Source organism: Narcine bancroftii, chromosome 4 (genome assembly GCF_036971445.1).
Source record: "Narcine bancroftii isolate sNarBan1 chromosome 4, sNarBan1.hap1, whole genome shotgun sequence".
Classification (NCBI taxonomy): domain Eukaryota; kingdom Metazoa; phylum Chordata; class Chondrichthyes; order Torpediniformes; family Narcinidae; genus Narcine; species Narcine bancroftii.
Genome location: NC_091472.1, coordinates 201,121,307 through 201,141,390, shown reverse-complemented (window position 1 = coordinate 201,141,390; position 20,084 = coordinate 201,121,307). Strand labels below are relative to the sequence as shown.

The window sequence follows — 20,084 nt, the reverse complement described above, 5'->3', positions numbered from 1 at the left end:
GGAAAACCCACGCAGACAGAGATAGGCTGTGCCAAAATGATCTTGAAACAATTTCAAGTTTACATTTGCACAAGCATTTGGGACACACATACTTTTGTCTCAGGAAAATAATTTGCACAACATAAGATTTTTGCACACATTAGGCTCTTTCAAAATGCCGTATAAAATGGGGTTAACCGGGCAAATTACCTGGTTAGCGCTCCAGTTACACGGCAGTTAGAAAGGGTCTGACCGGGTCTAATCAGAGGTAGTTAGGGAACCCAGTTAAACTTACCTAGGTCACGATAATGGATGATTTGAAAATGAAAATAGCTAACCCGCTTATTCCAGTGTTGTCAGCGCTTGCGTGTGTGATTCACCGGGCAGCAAGCATCCAAACGTCCAGCGGTACTTCTGATGAGAATGTGACACATCATTGCAGGGGCGGGATTCCCCCTTAAATCGCCAAGTTGGTGTTGTAATGGGTCAATCCCCTTGCAATTTAATAGGTGCATCCAGGACCTTTGCCCCAGTAATTGTACCCGGGTCCCAGGAGGGTGACCCAGGTGCTGCAGTTTAAAAGAGGCTACTGAATACTAAAAATTAGAAGGAATATTGGCTGTAAAATATTTGAATTGATGAACTCCTAACCAGCTGAAAGGAAATGGCTTTCAAAGGGGGGGGGGGGGTGCCTTCAGCTCTGAGCTCTTGATCCATTTGTGGGACAAGGGGCCCCACTGTGGAAAGAGTGAGCCTGTGGACCAGTCCACTTCTGCACCCTCTGGCCACCTGCCCTCCTCTCGGCATCTGGCACAAGATAGAGGAGGTGCAGGACGGAGAGGAAGGAAAGGAAGAAAACGGATTACAAGCAAGCCTGACAGTGGGAGGTACAGAGCCCCCAGTTCTGAGAGCCCATGAGCAAGGCAGAGGCCAGTGGCCACTCCCCCCACCCCCTCAGCTCCAGGAGAAGAATACAAACTAGCCAGGAGCTGGAGCAGCAGGAGCACAGCGGAATTCCCTCCCGTGACACCGCCAGCACGGCCCGAGCAGAGGTGACCCTGGGGATATGACCCAAAATCGGCTCCTAGAGGAGAATCACACCCTGATCCTGAGCCCACAAGCAGTACTGGAGTTTACCAAAGTGTTGGGCATGTGGGCTCAGGCTGACGGGCACCAAATGGGCTTTAAGGTTGACAAACTGGGGACTCCTGTGATCATAAAATTGAGGTTGAATTCGCAACCCTCGTCGTGCGCAGTGTTAAACTCGCTATACAATGTGTTAACACTTTAGAATACCTTGGTAAAGTCAAGGCAGATGTGATTGTCCTACAGGGGGTGGTCATAATGATCATCACACATCTGGCCTGGCCTAGGAGGAAACTTTGCAGTCACTGAGGTTAATGTGGGGGGGAGGGATCTCGTCATGGTGGACCTCAAGTACCACAACACAACGTTCCGGCTGATCGCCGTGCATGCCTCTCCCGTGCAGAGCAAGAGGCGAGCCATCTTCCAGCAGCTCCCACTGTTACTAGTGATGTCGAGCCTGATCATTCTGTCCGGTGATTTGAACGGCATCAAAGATGAGAATGGACAATCTGGCTGGGACTGAGGAGATTGAGGTGCTGGGACTGAGGGGACTGAGGGGCTGGGACTGAGGGGACTGAGGGGCTGGGTCCAAGGGGCTTGAGGGGCTGGGACTGAGGGGCTGAGTCCAAGGGGTTTGAGGGGCTGAGACCGATGGGCTGAAATGCCCGTGCACCAACAAAGGGGGGAGGGGAAGACAGGACGCAGTGGTGGTCACGGGGAGTGGAGGGAATGTTCGTAAATACGGACACTCCTCTACTTGTGATGAGTTTCCCGGCCCCATCGTAAGTTGAGGAGCCCCTGTCCAGCATAGGAAACTCAATCCACCGCGCAGTTCGACGCACGTCTCGTTACGCGATGACGTCAGAGCGACGTCAGCACTTGGCGTGTGCGCACTGTGCCGGTGCGAAGACGGAGAGACGACGCCATGCCCCGCGGTAGCCGCAGTCGAGTGAGGTGCGCGCCGGGCCGAACTCTGGGGGTGGGGAGCGAGGAGGGGGAGGGAGGGAGGGAGGGAGAGGGGGAAGGGGAAAGAGAGAAGCGGGCGCTCGAGGCTCAGGTCTGCTGCCCGGCATCGTGAAGGGCGCGTCGAGGTCACAGGGCCCAGAGCCGAGTGCCCTCCCCGCTCACCGGGTCCTGAGGCCCACCTCCCCGGTCCCTCTCGCTCTCGCCGCTCTCCCCTCTCCCGTTTTTCTCTATGTGTGTGTGTGTGGCTCTTTCTCGCTCTGTCCCTCTGCCCCCCACCTTCCGCCCAGAGCCAGGATGTGTTCACCATCCACTCCCTCCAGAAGCGCTGTATTTCCACCCTGACACTTTGTGTATCTGAATTGACTGCTGCTGTTTCATCCTGATGACTTCTTGTTTGTGTTGCAGCCGGCCTCCTCCATCACGAGCCCCTCCCCCTGCCCGTGTCGTTCCAGCTACTGTTGCACCTTCCCCAGCCCAGCCCCGCCAGCCTGGCCTGATGGCACAGATGGCGACCACGGCAGCAGGAGTGGCCGTGGGCTCAGCGGTGGGCCACGTCATGGGCAGCGCACTGACTGGAGCCTTGAGTGGTGGAGGTGGCTCGGAGCCAGCCAGGGCAGATGTCACCTACCAGGTAAAAGGCTGATGAGACTATCCTTTCAGTTACAAGTGTTGGAAATCTGAGAATGTCGGGCTTACTGAAGCCTCAAATCTTCCATGTAGAAAATACAGATCAAGTACTGGTGCAGTTTCTCAGCTCCTGTGACCCTGACCTCTGGGGTGGAGTTGGCATTTTCTCTCAATGGCTCCCCCCCCCCCCTCAAGTGCACAGTTTCTTCCCAAATCCCAAAGAAGTGGCTAAAGTGAATTGCCACTACTGTGTGGGTGAGTGGTACAGGCCATTTCGACCCACGAATCCATCCTGCCCAATTTACACCCAATTAACCTACAAACCCCAGTACATTTTGAACGGTGGGAGGAAACCGGAGTCCCCCAGAGGGGAAAACCCCATGCAGACGTGGGGAGATCGTACAAACTCCTACAGTCAATGCTGGATTCAATCCCTGGTCCCAATCGCTTACGCTGTAACAGCATCACGCTAACTACTATGCCCACCGTGCTGTCCCAAATACAGGATTCGTGTAAGTGGGTGTTGACAGTTGGTTTGGAGGGTGGGCTAGTAGTTGATTTCTGTGATAAGTAGACTCCTATCATATTTTATGAACTTGGTTCAATGAAAAAAAAAGATGCTCCTAAGAAAATTAAATGAACAATTGGTAAAATCACTGTTAGAAAATCATAGTTGCTTGTAGGTTTCAAGTTGGGATAGAAAGTTTCTGTTGCCATGCCACTATCAAGCAACAAGATAGAATCTATGTCGTTTGAATGTTTTCTGCAGTATGAGCATTTGGACAAGTAGAGCTGATTGTGAGGGTGCGGGAAGAGTTTGCATGTTGAGTAAAGTGCAAAGCTTAACTGGTTGATTTTATTTTATGCAGATGCCTCACCTTAAAGCTCATTGAATATCTTAAAATTTCTATCTTTCCCTGTAGGAGCCCCCAGTGGCAACCCCAGTGCCCCAATCTCAAGCTCCGGAGAACAGGCCCTGTCAGTTTGAAATGAGACAGTTTCTGGACTGTGCCCAGAACCAGCATGATCTAACGCTCTGCGATGGCTTCAATGAAGTGTTGAAACAATGCAGGTCTGCACATGGTAAGTGCATAAATGCAAGTGATACCAACCTCCAACGTTCCACTTGCTGCCTTAAATTACCTCCTGTACCTGTATTGCTTTCTGTACCACACACCAGAAAGTATTGTTTTGTTTTTTTTAAATACACTTAAATAAGGAGAGAAGTATGATGTGCATTTGAGAAGAGAATCTTGAGGAATGGTTTTCAACCTTTTTCTTCCACTCACATCCCACTTTAAGTAATCCCTATGGCATCAGTGCCCTATGATTAGTCCAGGATTGCTTAAGGTGGGATGTGGGTGGGAAGGAAAGGTTGAGAATTACTGCTCAAAATCCAATTGTTACTGAAATATTTAGCTTTAGAAAAATTAACATTGGCCCATTTCCTTTGGAGTTATGAAACTGTGCACATATCGAGTCAATTAGGGATTAAAACATTTTCTTTCTATCCACAGCCCACCTTAAGCAATTCCTTACTAATCACAGAGCACCAATGGCATAGGGATATGTGACTTAAAAGAAAAAGTTTGAAAACCACTGAGATAGAGTAAGGCAGGGTCATTAATATTAAATAGAAGGCAACTAGGGTTTGCTGTAATAGATGGCCCTTGGAGCTGTAAAGTTAGTAGGCCCTTTTATAGAAAAGAATTTGACTATAAAGGTGGATATTCTCCGCCCTCACATCACTAAACTTTCCTCAATAAATACTCAACACGTGGCTCCAAGATGCTAAATCCAATCCCTCCTCAAGCTGATTGCAGAGATGAAGAGCTCCACCTCGGTCCATAAATATGCTGCTCCTGCTAGGGGTGGGCTGATGATGTCCTCAGTCACCCAGGACCCAGTCATTCATCCCGCATTAAAACAAAAACCCGCGGCTCCTTCCTCCGGCTCTTCTACCTGGTGCTGTCTCTCCGACACGCCAGGCCTGGCACTTTGCTCCCCTCTTTCATCCATCGGACTCTCCGGCTCTACTTCCTCATGTCCATTTGTAGCAGTAACACCATGTAAATGCTGGAGGTTGGAGTCCCTTGGCGTGCCAGAGGGGCAGCACCGGGCAGAAGGATCAATGGCTGTCTTCATTACCCACAATCCCCCCCGCACACCTGGAACTGCTCTGCGATTCCCAGAGCGATTCCAGCTGTGTGGGGATTATGGGTAATGATGCCCATTGCTCGCCATGTATGTATGCCATCATGTTGACGGATGGCGCTATGGCACCTGTTACCCTGCCTCCATTGGCTCCGGAGTACACGACGAGGCACTGCTCTTCATAAAAGCAATGCTGCAGCAGCCTTTTGGGCCTTCTCCATAAAAAGTGCCGTTTTCTCCAACGATGGAGCTGGTCTCAAAAGTGGCCGCCCTCCATAAAAACAACTAGTGAGACAGATCAATACGGTGGTGAAGAAGCCGGAAGGGATTCTCTACCTGAAGTATACAGTGTAAAGGCAAGAAGATTATGATGGTACAGTGTCCAAAACTAGATGAACCACAACTTGAGTACAGTTCAGGTCACTGTATTGCATGAAAAATGTGTTGGAGAGGCCACTATTTGTAGTCTATCCACCTGGTCCATGATCTCTCTTTTTTGGCCAGTTCTCCATGCTAACATATCAATGTAACCATTTGTGTAACATCCTCAGGGGGGTAAAAATGTACATTTGCTGCTGTATAAAACTCTGGTTCGAGTATTGCATTCAGCTCTGGTTGCCTCATTACGAACAGGTTGTAGATGCTTTGAAGGGGCTGCAGAGAGATTTACCAGACTGTTGCTTGGATTGGAGAATTATGAAGCAAGTTTGACAGAGTTGGGTCTTCTGTCTTTGGAGCGAAGAAGGATGTGACTTAATAGAGGTGTATAAGGTTATGAGAGGCTTAGAGAGGGTGGGCAGCCAGCTCCTTTTTCTCAGGGCAACAATAGCAAATACCAGAGGACATCAATTTAAAGCGAATGGAGGAATGTTTATGAGAGGTGTCTGGTATTTTTATTTTACATCGAGAAGAGGTTGGTGCCTGGAATACATTGCCTGGGGTGGCATTGGAGACTGCTACAATAGGGACATTCAAAAGACTTGATAGACACAGGGATGTAAGAAAAAGGGGGTGATGGGTATGAAGTCGGGAAGGATAGGATTGTGGTGTTGCTTTACCTAGGTTGGCACAACATTGTGGGCTGAAGGGCCTGGTCTGTGCTGTTACATTCTGTTACTTGTTTTCCTCAACCTACCCATGTCTATCCTGTTGGTTATGATTCATCAAACATTTTTTTCTTTCCTAAAACCTTGTTGACTGCCTCATTGCATTTTGATTTTCTAAATTCTCTTTACCTTTCTACCAGGTATATACTAAAGAAGTTGAAAACCTTCCACAAGTGGAGAGAAAAGATTGTGAAGATTCCTAAGATGTCTCATAATTGTAGACCTTGCTAATGTTGTATGGTCACTAGATATGAATAAAGTGTCCTGTGCGATTAGTCTTTGCCTCTGTTGTAAGCTGGTAGTGGCCAGGCAGAAAAGCAAGGCTGTTGGTTGACATTTTAATAGGTGAAAGTGTGTTATTTTTTAAATCTTAGACATGCAAAATGGTAACAGGCCATTTCAACCCACAATTACACCCAAATTAACTTGTGTTGAGGGTGGTGTGAGGAAACCCATGCAGGAAAGTACCAACTCCCTACAGACGGTGCCGGATTCGAAGCAGGGTCACTGGCAACAGGGTGTGAGTACAGATTAAAGATGTTTTCCTAAAGGACCAGAGGAAACTCCCCAAAATTTCCCGCAATGAGACTGTTGAACAATATTATTGAATTGTCCTGTGGAGAATGCTTTGATTTTGATAGATTTGAAAATAAGAGTTTTAAGACCTCCTGAGTTGCCCCCTTGACCATGAAACCATCCGCAGTCCTGTAATCCACAATTAAACGTTACTCCATCTCTGGCCTCTCTTGCATCGTGGATTTGATATCCCATTATATAGCATGGTCGTGTCCATGCTTTGTTTGCAGGTTGTGTTTGGGTGAGGTGCAGTGCATGGCAGCTGTGAGGAGCCTGGAAAGGTGGGGTTGTACTTGCTTTTCCCTCTCCCTTCACTTACTCTAGTTTTGGGCGGTGTAAAGGGTATGATTGAATTTTGATTCGGGCACTGCTGTGGCACTAGTACCAGTGATGTTCTAATTCAGTGACCAGAGGTAAATCAACCATCCCCACTCCCCTTCCACAGTTTCAGGCTGACTTCAGATATCTGGCTTGTGTTATTACCACTGTAATGGGGCTGAATGCTCATTGTGATCTTCCATTGTGTATATTGAAGAATCATGACTGCCCCCACCCCCTTGAGTGGTTGATTTTAATAACTAGTTTCCTCTACTGATGCAGCAGTTAACGGACTTGTGACCCAGTAGTCAGAACTGTGCGTAATGAAAACTACGTACCAGCTTGTAAATTCCTACTTGGTCTGCGGAGGCCTTCAAGGGAAGAATCATGCCATCCTTGCCTGGTTTGGCTCCAGGCACACCAAATTGGTTAACGCAACTACCCTCTGGGATAGCTTTGCCAACTCCTCGGGACAAGGGCAATTAAGAAGCAATAAATGCTGGGCTTCCTTCTGACATTTAATTTGAGAAAAATTAACAAATAAAAATAAAAGACTCTGCCTTGGTGTTGAGTTAACTCCCTTCATCTTCCCCCTCCCTAAAACCAAGCAGCCCAGTACCAAAAGCAACAGGATGTTTTTTATTGTTATCCCTACATTTTTATGTGATGACAGCACATCATTTTCTTTCATACCAAGAGTTGCCATTTTTTAATTTAGACATACAGCAAGGTAACCGGCCATTTCGGCCCACAAGTGCATACCGGGAATGCAGGTTCATCGGACGGCATGGACTTGTGGGCCAAAATGGCCTGGACAAGGCTGTATGTCTAAAATTAAAAGGTTGGTCACCCCTGTTTCAGACAGATTAAGTATTTTAGGACCACATGAAAGCCATGTTTTAGGAAAAATATCTGGTTCAGTGGGTTCATAGAGAGATAAGTCAGTACACAAGTGTCTCAATCAAAGGTAACTATTGTCCACATGGGAATCAAACAGGGGAAGACATCAAATGATACTTTACATGGAATTCATATCAGATCCATGTTGGACTCTGATACTGGTAGCCGCCTATCTTCTATGCGGTACAAGACAAAAATTAACGGTGTAAGCAGGCACATCAGGCGTAAGGGTCCTCTAAACCAGTGGCTGCTTACCCTACCACACTCTCCCGCACGTTTACACACTCACAGACGGACTTCCAAACACACTCCCAGTTCCCTGTTCCAGCGTGGTGCAGCTCGAGGTGAAATATTCCTACACGTGGTGAGTAGTGCACACCTTCGCAATGACTCCTCCAGTGATGTCCACAGTTTAGCGACCTGGTGTAGAGTCAGGACCAAGGAGCACGTGTTGAGTTTATATGGTTCTGAGCTTGGGTGTCTACCCAATGATGGCCCTGCATCATTCAAATGAACCAGCAGTAAGGGGTGCACTAATGGGTGGCAGGTGATGTGACTTTGGACTAGGTTCCAGTCAGGGAGGCCACATGATCCTCTGCAATCCACGAGGTTCCTGACAGCAAGGTCACACAATTCTCTGCAATCCACATATTGTTTCGATCATTTAGCTCCAGGGAGTTTCCGATAGAATCCGGGAGTCCAAGCTTGTATTCAATATGGAAGACAAGCCATGTGAGTTTTAATTCCCCAAAAAAGTGGATCTACCATTTAACCTCCAAGGAACACTGCAAGACCTGCTGAGTTCCTCCTGCATCTGTGTTTTTGCCAGCAATGATGTGTGCAATTAATGTACCTTTGGACTGAACACAACTTTGAAAGACCTAGTTTTGAAGTAGAAATCAGTGTCTGAAAGGGTGAGGGATATTCATTAACAAACTTCAAGAAAAAAATAAAGAGTATGTACCGTGAGGGAGAGGAAATGACAATGGTCTCCCATTTACCACACGGGCACCGCAATAAAGATCAAAGAGTATTTAAGTTTTATTGATCTTTCAGACCACTGCTTGGTTTCACAATGAGCTGCTGCAGGACCTCGGCGGGTCAAGCAGCATCCATGGGTCGAAATGGTTGGTGAATGTGTCAGGTTGGCCCGTTTTAATTGAGACTTGAAGGATTCCAACCCAGAATGGTTTCTATCTACAAATGCTGCCCGACCCCATGAGTTCCTCGACCAACACATTGTTTGCTCAAGATCCCCCGCAGTTCCTGTGTTTCTCGTTTTTTGTTCCATTGCTCCAAATCTATTCACCTATAATTGTCTGTGAGTAAATTCCATGTGTGTTTGCTGAATAAGCTTTTTGAATTAATTTAGGACCCTACCATCCTTCCTGTACCCCAGAAAATAACCTTGGTGTGTCCCTTCATCCCATGTATCTTATCTGCCTATTGCTAACCTGATCCCTGGATTGTGTGGTTTATTCACCAGAGTTCCCACTGTACTCAAGTCCTTCGCTGTGGGCTGTTGGTGTTTTTAGGCCTGATGGGTGACTTGTTTTTGGATGGTGGGGTCAGGATAACCTCCTTAGTAGATCTGTGTTTCCTTACAGCTGTCTCCTTCTCCTTGGCCTTTGGATTGGACAACATCCGAAGCTGATCTAATAAAGAGATACACCAGGATCAACACAAGCAGCCAAGGCTCATTGAGGAGCTGTAGCCAACCCTCATGTTTATTAACAACTCCCTCAAAGACCCCATACACTTATCCACCAATCAACCTACCTCTCCATCGTTTCAATCCTCCAGCCACTTCTTCAAGGCTCTTGTAACCCCACATCGAAGTCTCAGTGGTGGGACATGAATGCCATCCTTGTGCTTCCTATGAAGCCACCCCTTTGAATCACCTACATAGACTGTTGCCCTCAGATGTTCATCAGCCCACTTTGGCCCTTGTGCTGACATAATGAGGGTGTTCCCTCCCGTCATGCCATGTCTTATTAAATGGGATGAATTCCTATATTTCAGAACAGAACCCTGAATTCCTGAGACACCTTGGATGTGAATGTTGATGGAACATTACAGCGCAAACAGAAGATCCCATGAACATCCCAATCCTTGGTGATAGGGGCCATTATCAGGACATCACTGAAGCACATTCATCCCAACTAAAGTTTTAAATTCCTTCACCCCCCACACCCCTGTCTTGCAAAATACCATCGCAGAGGCCAATTTTCAGTAATTTTTCTTTCCACCCACATCCCACCTTAAGCAATCCCTTACTAATCACAGAGCGCCTTTTGACACAGGGAAGGTGGACTGTGAGTGGAAAGGAAAAGTTTGAAAGCCACTGCCTTTAGACAAATGTTTACATCGCCACCAAGCATTCTGGGTCACTGTCCTGCATCTCAAAGCCCTCTTCCTGTTACGTCCCTCTGGCTGTCAATCCTACCCCCTGCATTCCTGCTCTCAACACTGAGGAGATCAGTCCGCATGCAATACATGAACCCACTATTATAATCGATTTTGTCCTTAATGCTCTTAAGCAACCCTCTCCTTCGGGAGTATGAAGTTAAATCCTCTTAATTTAATCCATCTGTTTCCTTCCCATCACATACTGTATATTCATTCACCGCTCTGGTGCAGTGATCCTCAAAATGAACCCCTTACCCAAAACCCCATCCACCCCCAACTCTATTCGCCCTTCTATCAAAACACATGTTACCCCCCACCCCCCCCCCATTGACACACCCTGCTCCCAATCCCTTTTATCCTAGTCTTTGTGTTTTCCCATCCCTTTAATGATTTAACCCTCCTCTTGTGTGCTGCGTGAGCCTGACCTGCCACCACAGGATGAAGATGTTCAATTTTGTCCAGCACTGCTTCATATTTTACACTCTCGGAGTCACCTTGCTCTAGAACGCAAAACAAATGCAAATTAGCAATAAAAGTGTTCAGGATGAAGCATTGCCCATAACGGTGGCCGGCACAGTTGACGCAACGCCATTACAGGGCCAGCGATTGGAACCAGGGTTTGAATCCCACGCTGTCTGTAAGGAGTTAGTACGTTCTCCCCATGTCTGTGAAGTTTTCCCCAGGGACCCTGGTTTCCTCCCACCGTTCTAAACATACTGGCGGGGGGTTGGGGGGAGGTTAATGGGTGGCGCAGGTTTCAATTTACATCATACAAATAAATTTAGAATTTAAACAGAGAAGGAAAATCAAGAGTTTAAAGAACCTACAGCACAATACAGGCCCTTCGAAGTTGTGCCAAACATATCCCTCCCTTTAGAAATTACTAGGCTTACCCATAGCCATCTATTTTTTTAAGCTCCATGCACGCATCCAAAATTCTCTTAAAGGACCCTAACGTATCCACCTCCACCACCGTTGCCGGCAGCCCATTCAATGCCCCCACCACTCACTGCGTTAAAATCTTACGCCTGACCTCTCTGTACCTTAAACCCCTGTCCTCTTGTGGACCATTTCAGCCCTGGGTAAAAGCCTCTGACTGTCCACATGATCCGCATCTCTCATCATCCTATCATCTCATCCTCCGCTGCTCCAAGGAGAAAAGGCCGAGTTCACTCAACCTGTTTTCAGAAGGCAAACCCCCTAATCCAGACAACCTCCTTATAGATCTCCCCTGCCCCCTTTCTGTGGCTGTCCCATCCTTTCGGTAGTGAGGTGACCTGAACTGTGCACTGTACTCCAAGTGGGTTCCGACCAGGGTCCTATAGAGCTGCCTCTCGGCTCCTACGTTCAGTCCCACGATTAATGAAGACCATCTGTTAGGTACATAAAATAACTGCAGTGGTAAAATGTGCACAGCACATTCACGTAGCAATGGAAGAGGCAGAGGTGCAAACATCAAATGAAGGTACACGGGTAAATCTGGGACTGCCCCGTAATATTGCATCAATTCTACCTTCTCCACCTTCTTGGAGATAGACCCAGACATGGTGTTAAAACGCATTGGCACAGACACATCATTTCAACGTTGCGATGATGTGGACAAACACTGTTCTTAAATCCTATAAGAAGACCAGCATCTGATTATGGGGTATGGGTCAGTACTATGTCAGAACAAGCCCTCTGGTCCATGCTGGTTGTGCTGAACATTATGCCAATTTAAACTGCATATCTGCCTGAACATGGTCTATATTTTTATTTATCAATAAAACAGCAGAGCTCCCAGCCCAGATCCTTGCAGAGCAGCACTATTTGCACAGCTCCAGGCCAGCTGATGCACCTTCACCACTACCCTCCTCTGTCTGATCAGAACCAGGTACCAAGTCACTCTGGATTGCACGTGCCTTCACCTTATGGATTAGCCCAGTGGGACCTTGGTGAATGCTTCACTAAACTCCATGTTTACAACATTCACTCATCTACCTCATCAATCACCTTTGTCTCTTCCTCAGGAAGTTCAATCACATTTGAAAGGCCTAACCTTTCCCAATAAGCCTGCTATTCCAATCTGAACAGACACTGTCTCGGCAAATCTTCTCCTGGACTTTCCTCCTACCCATGTTACACTCAGTTCACTGGTGCGTCACACAGTGTTTTCATGGTCAGAGATGGACACACGGTGTTCTCACACTCGGGGACAGTGGGATATGGTATTCTCATTCTCGGGGGAAGTGGGACACACGATGTTCTCACACTCAAGGACACTGACACATTGTGTTCTCACATGCGGGGACACTGGGACACATGGTGTTCTCACACTCAGGGACAATGGCACACTATGTTCTCACACTCAGGGACAGTGGAACACACTGTTCTCACACTCATGGACACTGTGTTCTCACACGGACAGTGGGACACACTGTTATCACACTCAGGTACAGTGGGACACACTGTTTCACACTGAGACACTGGCACACTGTTTTCACAGGGAGAGTAGGACATACTGTGTTTCACACTCAGGGACACAGGGACAGTAGGACACACTTTGTTTCACACTCAGGGACACTGGCACACTGTGTTCTCGCACTCGGGGACAGTAGGACACACTGTTCCCACACTCAAGGACACTGGCACACTGTTCTCACACAGGGACAGTAGGACACACTGTGTTTTCACACTCAGGGACACTGGAACACTGTTCTCACACTCGGCGACAGTGGGACACTGTGTTCTCACACTCTGGGACAGTAGGACACACTGTGTTTCACATTCAGGGACACTGGCACACTGTTCTCACACTCAGGGACAGTAGGACACACTGTGTTCTCACACTCAGGGACACTGGCACACTGTTCTCACACTCAGAGACAATGGGACACACTGTGTTTTCACACCCCAGGACAGTGGGACACTGTTTTCACACCCATAGACAGTGGGATGCTATGGGCTTCCTATCGGCTTGATTTGAGACCCTCCCCTGCAATGCTGGAACACTGTTTCCCACAACGTGGTCCCTGTGTCACTGAACCACTGTCCCTGCATGTCTCCATGTTATTTTCATTGACTCTATCATCAGCCCACATGAGCTGTATCAATCACTACCCCAAGGTCTGGTCATTGAAGAAGATTTGAGTGGACTCACTTGTAACTTTGATGAGGATATATGTCCGCCGTGCCGTCAAGATGCTGCTGGCTTGCTCAAGGGAGGTTTGTTGTTCACTCAACCTCATTAGGTTTCCGGTCTCATCCATCAGATCGATGCACTCTTCACAAACAAAGAAATCAAGGTGAGTGTCTCATTTTTCAGCACCTTCTCTGCTGAGCCAGAAGTCTATGGCTTCAAGCATTGGTCACCCCATTCCAGCTATAGCTCCAGTGAATTGCCAGAGGGAGAGCTACCACGCTAAATGGGCCTCCTTTCAGTGAGACGCTGAAATGACGCCCTGTCTGCTGGTTTAGGGGACATGACTCCCATCCTTTGCAGACATCTCTGTGAGGCACTGCCTCGGGAAAGCTGCCAACACCAGGAAGGGCCCCCAATATCCCAGACACACCCTCTTCTCACTCGCTCCCTTCGGCCATATGATACAGAAACCTGTCATCCACCACCTCCAGAATCTAGAAGAGTTTCTATCCAACAGGCAGCACAGATGGCGAAGCGGTCAGTGCAACGCTGTTACAGCGCCGGCGATTGGGACCGGGGTTCGAATCCAGCACTGTCTGGAAGGAGTTTGCACGTTCTCCCCACGTCTGTGTAGGTTTCCCCTGTGGGCTCTGATTTCCTCCCACTGTTCGAAATGTTCCAGAGGTTGTAGGTTAATTTGGTGTAATTGGGTGGCATGGACTCATGGTCCAAAGTGGCCTGTCACTGTGCTGTATTTATGTTTCAATTTTACTTTAAACAAACAGCTCTCAGGCCCTGGAACCTCCCATACTATCCTAAACCTGACCATAAACTACTCTGGGACCACTTTTGAAGCATCACTTTATTTTACACTAACTGGCACTGGGAATGATTATCTATCCTTGTATCAGTGGTCCTCAACCTTCCCTTTCCACTCACATACCACTTGAAGTAATCCCTATGCTAAATGTGCTCTGTGATTAGTAAGGGATTGCTTAAGGTGGTATGTGGGTGGAAAGAAAAATCTTTGAAAACCACTCTTTTAATCATACCTAATTGACTCATTATGTGCACGGTTTCATAACTCCAAAGGAAATGGGCCAATGACAATTTTTCTCATGCAAAATATTTCAGTAACAATTGGGTCTTGAGCAGTGATTCTCCACCTTTCCTTCCCACCCGCTGATGTATCTTTGTCTTTGCTACATAAACCACACTGTTGGACCTGCTGAGCTTCTCCAGCATTTTGTGTTTTTACTTCAATCACAGTGTCCACAGATTTCCATGATTTACTTTTGCCCAATGTACATATGCATTGAAATTCTTGCAGTGGTTGAAGTTACTTTGTTAAAAAAACCTGCAAAATCAACTGAAATATATTAGATTGAATTAAAAAGAGACAATAAATACAAAAATAGAGCGATAATAAATATTCACAGTTATCCTAGTGCAAAAAAGAGTTGCTGAACAGAGCCGCAGTCCTCTCACCTTGGGCCAGTCCCCCTTTGGATAGGGTGAAGAGGAGGGGATGGGACCAGCAACAAGGGGGCAAGTGGAGATGAGCCCACAGCCACATCAGCCACAACCTCATCGAGTAGCAGAGCAGGATCGAGGGGTGCGAGGGCCTCCTCCAGCTGCTGCTGCTTTTTGACGCATCAGTTGGCCTGTGGGGAGGGGCGATTAGAAGCTCCCTCCTGCTCCCATTCCTGACAAGACTGGAAGTGGAGGGAAGCGCCAGGATAGATCACACCTTTTGTGCTCAGCCAACGGGTTCAAGCGCTGGGGTTTTGCAACCCCACCCTTTGGATTTACCTTCTGTCCCAGTGCCACACTTCTGTTTGATGCAGGCCAAGAAGTTCACGATTCGACAGCGGTGATTGAAAATCTTTGCCTGACCTGCTGAGGTTTAGGACACAAAGAATAATAAATACCTGACAAACACAGACTCAACTTTTCTGCAGCTCAAATCCTTTGAACATGTGGGTATAAGCAAAAGCAGGTTTCATGGCAACCACTTGTTCTGTCAACAGGAGCAAATATACACGTACAGCAGTCGGAATGAATATTGCCTTCTTCAATTTCCATTAACCCCCCCCCCACCTCCCTCCCCACCTCTCCTTTCCCTACCCCTCTGTCTAGGGTTGCCAAGAATCCTGTATATATAGGACATGTCCAGTATGGGCTGATTTTGTCCTGTGTCCTGCATTGATTTTATCAGGATGCCTTGTATTAAGATTTTTTTTAAATTGCAAAATTCAGCAGTTTAGAGCTGAACGATTTGGAATTTTCAATAATTTTATTTGTACGACCTGAATTTTACTTCAACAAAATTAAATAGCTCCACTATTACCTTGAAGGAAATCACCCAAAGACAGCAAGTATATGCAACAAGTAATGAACGTGTTTGAAACCGCACCCAACGAATACCCACGTGCCACGTTCCATTGAAATGTGCACATTCATTGGCTGGGGCCTCTCGCCACCAGCAGCCAGCCAGCCTGTTAGTTCTGCGTTAGCAATGGTTAGTGAGGGATCAGTGAAATGATCAGGCTTGGTTTCACCAATCCTTGCTTTGGTTCAGCTAGCAAAATATCTTTCATTTGTGTTTTGTAATTGAACCCCAATGTGCCAAAACGAAAGTGTAAATTTCATGATGAACTTTGAAGCTCTTCGTCAGAGGATGCAATTGTTCATTCGACATCAGAAATGGCGGGAAGTCGGATATTGTCGTGCTATCGATCAGCCACATTAGACTGAGTGTTGTGATCAATAGGCTTTAATCACCTTAATGCATCAACACATCTCACCATGTTGTTACTCTGGTTCCAAGCAGGTTCTGAGAGAACGGTTTGGGTGAACCAGCCTTTACGGGGACTTCCAGGAGGGAGAAGCCTTCTGCCCCCTCGCCCATCATCTCTCAGCTTTTTTTCTTCTCCCCTGCCACCTGTAAGCCTTGCTCCAGTCCCTGCCCCTCCTCCCTCCACCTTTTTATTCAGGAGTCTGCCAGGTTTTCTTCATATCTGATGAAGGGCCCAGGCCTGAAACGTTGGTTACCCTTTCCTTGCTGCGTGACATGCTCTTTCTTCACAATGCTTGTGTATTGCATTGGACCCCAGCGTCTGCAGATTGCCCTATTTAACTAGGCCCCAGAACTGGACCCCAGTGTCTGCAGACTCCCCTATTTAACTAGGCCCCAGAACTGGACCCCAGCATCTGCAGGCTGCCCTGTTTAACTGGTGTCATGGCTTTCCTCGAGAAAGAAAACATAAGGTCATGGGGTATCGTATTAGTGGCAGTACACCATAGTGAGCGTATGGAGTACAAGGCTTCCGGTAATACATCTTGCCACCTTACCACTGGTAGGTCCTTTGCCTTTAGGGTCAGTAGGACTGTTTTCCAGATAGTGGCATTTTCCCTTTCTACCTGTCCATTCCCCCTGGGGTTATAGCTTGTGGTGCAACTGGTGGCGATGCCCTTACCTCTCAGGTACTACTGGACCTTAACGCTCACAAAGGCAGCACCCCTATCTGTGTGTATATAGCGGGGTACCCACACATGCGAAAATGGACTGCAGGCACTTTATTACCGTGGCTATGGAGACTTCGGGTCGCGGAATAGCAAAAGGGATGCGTAAGTATTCATCTATGGCATTGAAGAAGTAGATGTTCCTGTCATAGGCAAGGAGTGGGCCTTTAAAGTCAAGGCTGAGGCGCTCGAATGGTCTGGTAGTAGTCTGCATCCTGGTCATAGTAGTACTCTGTATTGTATTCATCCCCCGGTTGCAATGTCCTCTGTCCAGCGTCCTTCTCCCAAGATGGCCGTCAGCACATGGCACTCTGCTTCTGCCTGCCTGAGGAGGAAGGAGGGGTTTTCTCACCTCCCATTTGCATGAGAGAGGGCTTTGGCGGGAGCCTTGAGGCTTCTACAGACTTTTGCATAATGCCCTCTCTTTCCACACCTCGAACAGTCCTCCCTAGCCGGGCAGTGAGCTCTGGGGTGCTTTAGCTGCCCGAAACAAGGGCACTTGGGGCGCTCCAGCGGGACTGCTGCTGCTATGTGCTGCCCTTGATCACTCATATAACTCTCCTTGTGAGGGGCTAATGAGTCCAGCTCTGAGTACTTTTCCAGTTCTCTCCTAAGTCCCTCCAGAGCCTCTGCAATAGTTTCTGTCTCTTCAAGCCTAACTATCCCCTTTTCCAGCAGCCTTTGTCTTACTTTGGTCGATCTGACATCAGCCACGATTCTGTCCCTTACCAGTTCATCCGCATACTCTTGTGCTAATACTGCTTTAAAAGTACAGGCCCTCGCTAAGTCTTTTAGCGCAAGTATAAAGTCTCTAACAGACTCCCCTGCCTGTTGCAACCTGGTCATAAGTCGATGCCTAGAGTGTAGCTCACTGTGCCCTCTATTATAGTGTCTCTGCAGAGTGCTCATCGCCTCTTGGTATGACTTAGCGTCCAGTATTAGCGAGTACGGGTGATCCCCCAACTGGTCTAACAATACCATGAGCACCTCCTTATCTGATGCTCCTTCCATCCCCGCGTAGTTTAAAAAACATCTCTGCCATTGGCCAAAGTGCATGCTCACTCCAGGGGTTCTGGGGTCCAGCTCCAACCTGTCGGATCTCAGCACTTAGCTAAACCTAAGCCTCTGGTTCGGTGGCTGGTGGGGGTGGGCACATACTGAGCCTGATCCCTCTACCACGTGGCTACCCGCTCCTGCAGAAGCGTGGGCCCCCTCTGGGGAATCAGGGATGGTTGGGGTGTGACTCTGGGGTAGTAGTCCATCCACACAGTCCTGCCGATAAATCATGATCGGGAGGGCGACTTGCCGAACGCCTTCCACTCGCACTTGACGCGATCCTTGGTTGTAAACCAGGAACCCCGTGGGCTGCATGGCCGGTCCCGGTCCCAGCAAATTAGTTAACAGGCAGGGCTCTCGGCCACTCATTACCTGCTCCAGGATACTTCTTCCCCTCTCATAGTCCATGACGACCGCTAGGTGAGTCCCTCTCTCTCTCATGATCCCACAGCTCTCCGTCTGATACATTTCTGGCTGCTCATGCTTGGGGCCCGTCTCTGTTTCTGGGTCCCTGAGTCAGGTCTCGGCTGAGGCGGGAGCACGAGTGAGGGCAGGTGGGGCATCCATTCTGGATATATGTATATATATACAGTAGTCTATTAAATTGATGGTGACTAGCATCAAACCACATAAGACAGAGTGCAGGTAAAACGCTAGTTTTAATAGACTAATATTTACAGCTAGGCCTTGCTTCTGTGCAAGCCAAGGCAAGAATGAAGAGGGATGAGTCACAAAACGATTTATATATGCAAGGTCACCAGGTGAGCCACCTAGTAGTGTAATAACATACCACCACACTAGGTCCCAGAACTGGACCCCAGCATCTGCAGACTGCCCTGTTTAACTAGGCCCCAGCACTTAACCCCAGAATCTGCAGACTGCCCTGTTTAACTAGGCCCCAGCACTTGACGCTAGCGTCTGCAGACTGCCCTGTTTAACTAGGCCCCAGCACCTGCAATCTAATTGTTGGACAGCTATGAGCTTGAATCCCCAAGTCGCTCAGTTCATTAACATTCCTTCTCCCCTCATCATTAACTGCCTATGTCTTCCTGTTACATAAAAATATTTGCCCCACTTCTAAATCTCAAAGTTGCACAGGGCTCATCAGGATAAGACTGTCTCCTATCAAACAGCAGTTCATCTGGGAAGCAACATTGCCTGGCTGCTTGTAAAAACAGCAGAGAAGCTAGAAACCCCTCCCCACCAATGACAATATCTACAGGGAACGCTGCTGTCGGAGGGCAGCAGCAATCATCAAGGATCCACACCACCCGGCACACTGCTGCCATCAGGAAAGAGGTACCAGTGGCACAAGACTCACATCACCAGGTTCAGGAACAGCTGCTACCCCTCCACCATCAGACTCCCCAACAACAAACTCAATCAGGGACTCATTTAAAGACCCTGACTTGTGCACTTTATTGATGTTTTAATTCTGTCTGTATTGCACAGTCAGTTTGTTTACATTCGTTATCTGTTTACAGTTTTTGTTTACTTGTGTACACTATGTACAATTTATTTTTTGCTCTACCAGTAAGTTGTGATTTTGCCTCGCCTGCAGGAAAAGAAGAAAAGAATCTCGAGGATGTAAGTGATGTCATGCATGTAACTCAGAAAATAAATTTGAAATCCGAACCTGAGATAAGAACATGTCAAAGGGTGTCCGTGGAAAAAGAGAGGCAATGATTCAGCTCAATGAAAAGCTCCACTGGATGGGTGAAGAGGGTTTGTGTAGTGGGGGGAGAGGATGGGTGGGTTTTGGAGAGGGATGAATGGATGAGTTGGTGGGGGTCGGTGACAGGCTTTACCATTAACAATTTGTACGTAGAATGCAAGGTACAGGCCTTGCAGCCCAAGATGTCCCAACCTATATAAACCTACTCAACAATCTAACCCTTCCCTCTACTCCGTAACTATTTTTCTTCCATCCATGTGCCTGTCTTTTAAATGCCCCCAATGTTACAGCCTCTACCACCACCCCTGGCAATGCATTCCAGGTACCCGCAACTCTCTGTGTAAAAAAAAACAAACCCTTGACGTCATCCCTAAACTTTCCTCCCCTCACCTTGAACAGAAGTCCCCTGGTATTTGCCACTGTTGCCGTTGGTAAAAGCTGGCTGTCCACCTGATCTAAGCCTGTCATAATCTTGTAGATCCCTGTTAAGTCAACTCTCGGCTTTCTTCACTCCAAAGAGAAAAGCCTTAACCCTGTTAAATTTGCCCTCCAAGGACACGTTCTCCAATCCAGGCAACTTCTCCTC

The 20,084-nt window shown here is 47.7% G+C and overlaps 2 protein-coding genes across 4 annotated transcripts in view; one reads left to right on the top strand and one right to left on the bottom strand.

Annotated features, from left to right (window-relative positions):
- The first annotated feature begins 1,925 nt into the window (after positions 1-1,925).
- Positions 1,926-9,610, top strand: LOC138761456 (coiled-coil-helix-coiled-coil-helix domain-containing protein 2-like). Of its 2 annotated transcripts, none has more exons than XM_069933645.1 (4): positions 1,926-2,019; positions 2,437-2,662; positions 3,582-3,741; positions 9,320-9,610. In XM_069933645.1, exons 1-4 carry the CDS (start codon positions 1,991-1,993, stop codon positions 9,364-9,366), a joined length of 462 nt encoding a protein of 153 aa, XP_069789746.1. In that variant the 5' UTR covers positions 1,926-1,990; the 3' UTR covers positions 9,367-9,610. The 2 variants fall into 2 exon arrangements, with proteins under 2 accessions (XP_069789746.1, XP_069789747.1); XM_069933646.1 differs by lacking the exon at positions 9,320-9,610 and adding an exon at positions 6,059-6,193.
- LOC138761455 (uncharacterized protein C22orf15-like) overlaps positions 8,730-20,084 on the bottom strand; it is a 30,570-nt gene continuing 19,215 nt past the window's right edge. Inside the window, exons 4-7 of one of the 2 annotated variants that reach the window (XM_069933643.1) lie at positions 15,055-15,141; positions 13,261-13,383; positions 10,547-10,621; positions 8,730-9,367 (exon numbers count right to left, since the gene is read on the bottom strand). In XM_069933643.1, the coding sequence (XP_069789744.1) occupies positions 9,213-9,367; positions 10,547-10,621; positions 13,261-13,383; positions 15,055-15,141 (440 nt within the window). In that variant the 3' untranslated portion in view covers positions 8,730-9,212. The remainder of the gene's footprint in view (positions 9,368-10,546; positions 10,622-13,260; positions 13,384-15,054; positions 15,142-20,084) is intronic. The other variant, XM_069933644.1, reaches the window with a different exon arrangement.